Raw genomic sequence first — 4,533 nt, forward strand, 5'->3', positions numbered from 1 at the left:
AGTGACATGACCAGTATTTTATTTGATCTGGTCAATACAAAAATTGTAAAAAGCACATAAAAACTGTATTTTTCCCCCTAATCAGTACATACTTTAAAAGCAATATTAAGCAGATAGTAGTATAGTTTGGAGTTAGCAAGTTAATGATCAGTAGCTTAAAGTAAAGAAAGAATAAACCCTAAAAAGCCTACTATTTATAACTTTCGATGGCATGCTCGAGCCTTAAAACTATATGAACAAATGGCCGGCATTTCTTTTGAAATTGCGGCAACCCTACTTACGAGTGGGGCATGCTGGAGGTGTCAGAGGGGTCTCAGCACTGCTTGTTGTTTCCATTAACTGGTGCTGGCATTTGTCATGACGTAGGCAGGGGCAGAGGCTATTTCTCAGTAAATTGGGGCACAGAGTGGGCAGCTGCAAGTCGACCAGCCGCAAGTCAGGCATCAGTCCGGTTCTTTACATATTTATTGACCTCAGTCAATGCTGCTGGTTAGCTGCTTCAGGGAGAGGCTGTCTTGGCCCCACAGGAGAGGCGTTACAGCTCTCACAGTGTACCACAGCCATGAGTGGCCGCTGCTTTAACGGTACTGCACCCTACATTCCGGCCTTACGGTGGCATAGCGCTCTATACAAATGACATGGCTTCAACCAGGAAAAGTGTCTATCTCACTCCACCCCCAAGGCATTGCACCAAGCTGTTCTTAACCCTTTCGATGCTCATGACGAGCTCAGCTCGTCATCAGCACAGCTCCACTGTGCCTCATGACGAGCTGAGCTCGTCATGAGCAGGGAAGGGGTTAATATGCTTATATGAGTCGTGTCTAGCATTTCTTTGTAGGCAATTCATTTTTGAAATGTTTAACCTCGTAGTTTTTTAATCTCCCGACGGGACAGCATTCAGAGCACTCCAATCGACTCCACTCGAGTCCTTCGCCACTCGAGAGTCCGACCTCACTTCCTTCCAGGACGTGAGGTCACGCGCCAGCCAGGACGCAACCACTGCAGAGGGTAGGCCCTACCTCGGGTCTCGGTATAATTGGGCAGTGACTTTGACAGACAGCCGCGCACTGCAGGCAGATATTTCAGTGCAGCCAGGCTGACAGGGCTAAAATGTAACATTGTAGCACTCAGCTGCTGCAGACAAGATCATTTACTATTTACTGAGCCTGCCGCGGAGCAGCAGAGCAAGCGCACAGAGGTGTCACAGGCATCGACGTGCGCGCAAGCAGCCTGACTTAGCCAGTTTCAGCGCTGGCACAGATTGTTGAGACAGTGGCATTAAAATGCGTGACAATGCATTTCAGTGGGGTGATGCGGAACACCACACTGAAATGCGTTAGAATCACACCTGATGCGTGATACTTGGCAGGTATGCACATTGTACCACCCGTGACTGAGGCCCTGGAATACACAGAATCATCATTCAGTGAGCTTAGCTTGAAGACCTGGAGTATATTACACCACCCAGCGTGGGCTTTACGCGAGGAGTCAGGGTGCATTACACCACCTAGCGTGGGCTTTACCTGAGGAGTCAGCGGTACATTACACCACCCAGCGTGGGCTTTACCAGAGGAGTCGGGTGCAGTACACCACCCAGCGTGGGCTTTACCTCAGGAGTCAGGGTACATTACACCACCCAGCGTGGGCTTTACCTGAGGAGTCGGCGGTACATTACACCACCCAGCGTGGGCTTTACCTCAGGAGTCAGGGTGCATTACACCACCCAGCATGAGTTTTACCTGAGGAGTCGGGGTGGGCTTTACCAGAGGAGTCGGGTGCAGTACAACACCCAGCGTGGGCTTTACCTGAGGAGTCAGGGTGCATTACACCACCCAGCGTGGGCTTTACCCAAGGAGTCTGGGTACATTACACCACCCAGCGTGGGCTTTACCTCAGGAGTCAGGGTGCATTACACCACCCAGCGTGGGCTTTACCCAAGGAGTCTGGGTACATTACACCACCCAGCGTGGGCTTTACCTCAGGAGTCTGGGTGCAGTACACCACCCGGCGTGGGCTTTACCTGAGGAGTCAGGGTGCATTACACCACCAAGCGTGGGCTTTACCCAAGGAGTCTGGGTACATTACACCACCCGGCGTGGGCTTTACCTCAGTAGTCTGGGTGCATTACACCACCCGGCGTGGGCTTTACCTCAGGAGTCGGGGTGCATTACACCACCCAGCGTGGGCTTTACCCAAGGAGTCGGGGTGCAGTACACCACCTAGTATGGGCTTTAAATCGAAGAACTGTAGTATATTACATCACACATGTGTGTTGTACCTGATGAGTCAGGGCACATTATATCATCCACACAGGGCTAGGCCTGGGGTCTCCATGCTATAAGGTACAGGGCTGTACTTTGGTGGCAGGAAAGATCAGTTTGCCACATATTTGAGATGTCCGTAATGCAAGTTTGACATGTTTGTGATGCTTCTCGTGTCATGGAATATTTAATTTTTTTATTACTTTGAACTGTTTGTTTATTTTTAGTTATCACTACAAGGAGTACACGTTTTGCATAAAATATTTTTCTGCTCATTTTCAAGGACTTAAAAGTGGAATGATAATTGAGTTATGTGATAAGTTGTTTCAGCAAAGTGTTCTGCATTAATCTGTACCTAATGGTGAATTGCAAATGTCTTTATACCCAACAGAAAGCAGACCCATGCAAATACAACAAGATGATAAAAAGCAGAGTAGAATTTGAAAAACTGGAACCTTAATATTTCCATGAGAAGAGTGAGAGATAAAAACATTTCATTTTCAGAAACAGATGAATCTAGTAAGAGAAAAAGGATCACAACAAGCCAAGCGTGATCCACAGTAAGTGAAAATTTGAGCTAAAGACTGCTCTTTACTTGCTGGCCTACACAAAATAAACTCACAGCCAGAACGCTAACGTTACAATCTGCTGGCCAACATCTTGTTACTTGGTACTTGTGTAATGCGATTATCAATAACAGAGTCTCTTCCATGTCTTCGATAATGAAGATTGAGAATGATGCGTCCTGAGATTACAGTGAATTGATAAATAATTGAGTCTCTTGGCTTTGATGTGTCCTTGGAGCGTTACCAGCATTAAAAATATTTATATCCTCCTATTGATCAGCGACCGGCGAAGCATCCTGGCGGTCAGCCTGTGCAGGTAAAAGCACCACTCCCCAGTGCTTGACGGACTTTTGTGCGAGGACCTGGTCGTCCTCTGCTTCCTCGTCCTTCGACTGAGAGTCCTCCCGTAGAAGCCGTTTTTATACACTTGACCTCCACTTGTGCATATCCTGTGGATCGAAAAGGATGAAACGACTCTGGTTAGCAGCTCGTATTCGTAGAGGTGAAAGTGGGGTTGTTTGGAACCCCTGTGCCTGCAGCAGCATCAGCGCTGTACCTGCCACTGAAGAGTGTTCTGATGCAACCGCACAGTGTATCAAGATTAAGAAAGATGATCTTCCACCAAACTTTCCAAAACACGAAGAGGGAACAGTTAAAGCCGATGGTAATGTTGAGACACCAGTCAGTTTAGTAGAACATGAGAAGGATAGGCACTGTAACTGGATGAGCTTAGAGGATGAAACTCAAAACTCACAGGAGGAATATACTGAACAGAAACCAAAGAAGCCCAACAGCTCCCCTGAAGGACTTGAAACACAAGTGCCTTTCTCAGAAAACACTGAAAATACAACTGTGACCTCTCTTGACCCAGAGCAATTTGACAAAAGGCAAAACGAGCCAATATCTCCTGCAAACACACAAGATAAATCAACTGAAAGTGGACAGTGTGCCAACACCAGGCCAAAGCTGAAGAAAGCGAGAGATAAAAAGAAGTCCATGGAATATATATGTGCTAAATATGGGAAAAGTTTTTGCAGACCAACAGAGCTACTCAAATACCAACTGACATATATTGGCGATAATTCAACAATGTTTCATGAATTGGGGAAATATTTTAAAAGATTTCCAGCCAAAGATCAGAAAACAGTAATACAAGAGAAAATATCTCCCCCTATTGAAAAAGAAAATATTTTAAATATCCCACCATCATTGCAAATACATCAGCAGGAAAAGGCAGTTGAAGAAGAGAAGCTACCCCCAACTAGCAATAATGACACAAATGTCACTAGATCTCCACTCCTCGTCCCACACCAGGACACAAACACCGAACCCGCTGAAAGTGAAAAAAGTGTCAGTGGCTTATCCTCCATCCAGAGACGACCTGGAAAACCCAGCGGGAAGCGATACCCATGTACAGAGTGTGAGAAGAGCTTCACTGCCTCATCAACACTAAAGAGGCATCTTGACATACACATAGGTAAACGATACACATGCTCAGATTGTGGGAAATCATATGGCAGAATCGATAATTTAAAGATGCACCGAAAGGTACACACAGTAAATAAGCCACATCCGCGCACCGGGCACGGGACAGATGTCAGCAGTAACTTAAATTTAACTAAATAAAAAAAAATACAACAAACAGGAGACAATAACTCCCGTGAGAAACTCAGCACAAGTAGTGGCTGTGGAAAGAGATCTACAGA

General features: G+C 46.2%; 1 protein-coding gene across 1 annotated transcript; it reads left to right on the forward strand.

Annotated features, from left to right (window-relative positions):
- Positions 1 to 3,292: 3,292 nt before the first annotated feature.
- LOC147662014 (uncharacterized) lies at positions 3,293 to 4,453 on the forward strand. Its single transcript, XM_086951185.1, has one exon. It carries the CDS (start codon positions 3,293 to 3,295, stop codon positions 4,451 to 4,453), a length of 1,161 nt encoding a protein of 386 aa, XP_086807311.1.
- Positions 4,454 to 4,533: the final 80 nt, after the last annotated feature.

Source organism: Lissotriton vulgaris, unplaced genomic scaffold (genome assembly GCF_964263255.1).
Source record: "Lissotriton vulgaris unplaced genomic scaffold, aLisVul1.2 SCAFFOLD_4905, whole genome shotgun sequence".
Classification (NCBI taxonomy): Eukaryota; Metazoa; Chordata; class Amphibia; order Caudata; family Salamandridae; genus Lissotriton; species Lissotriton vulgaris.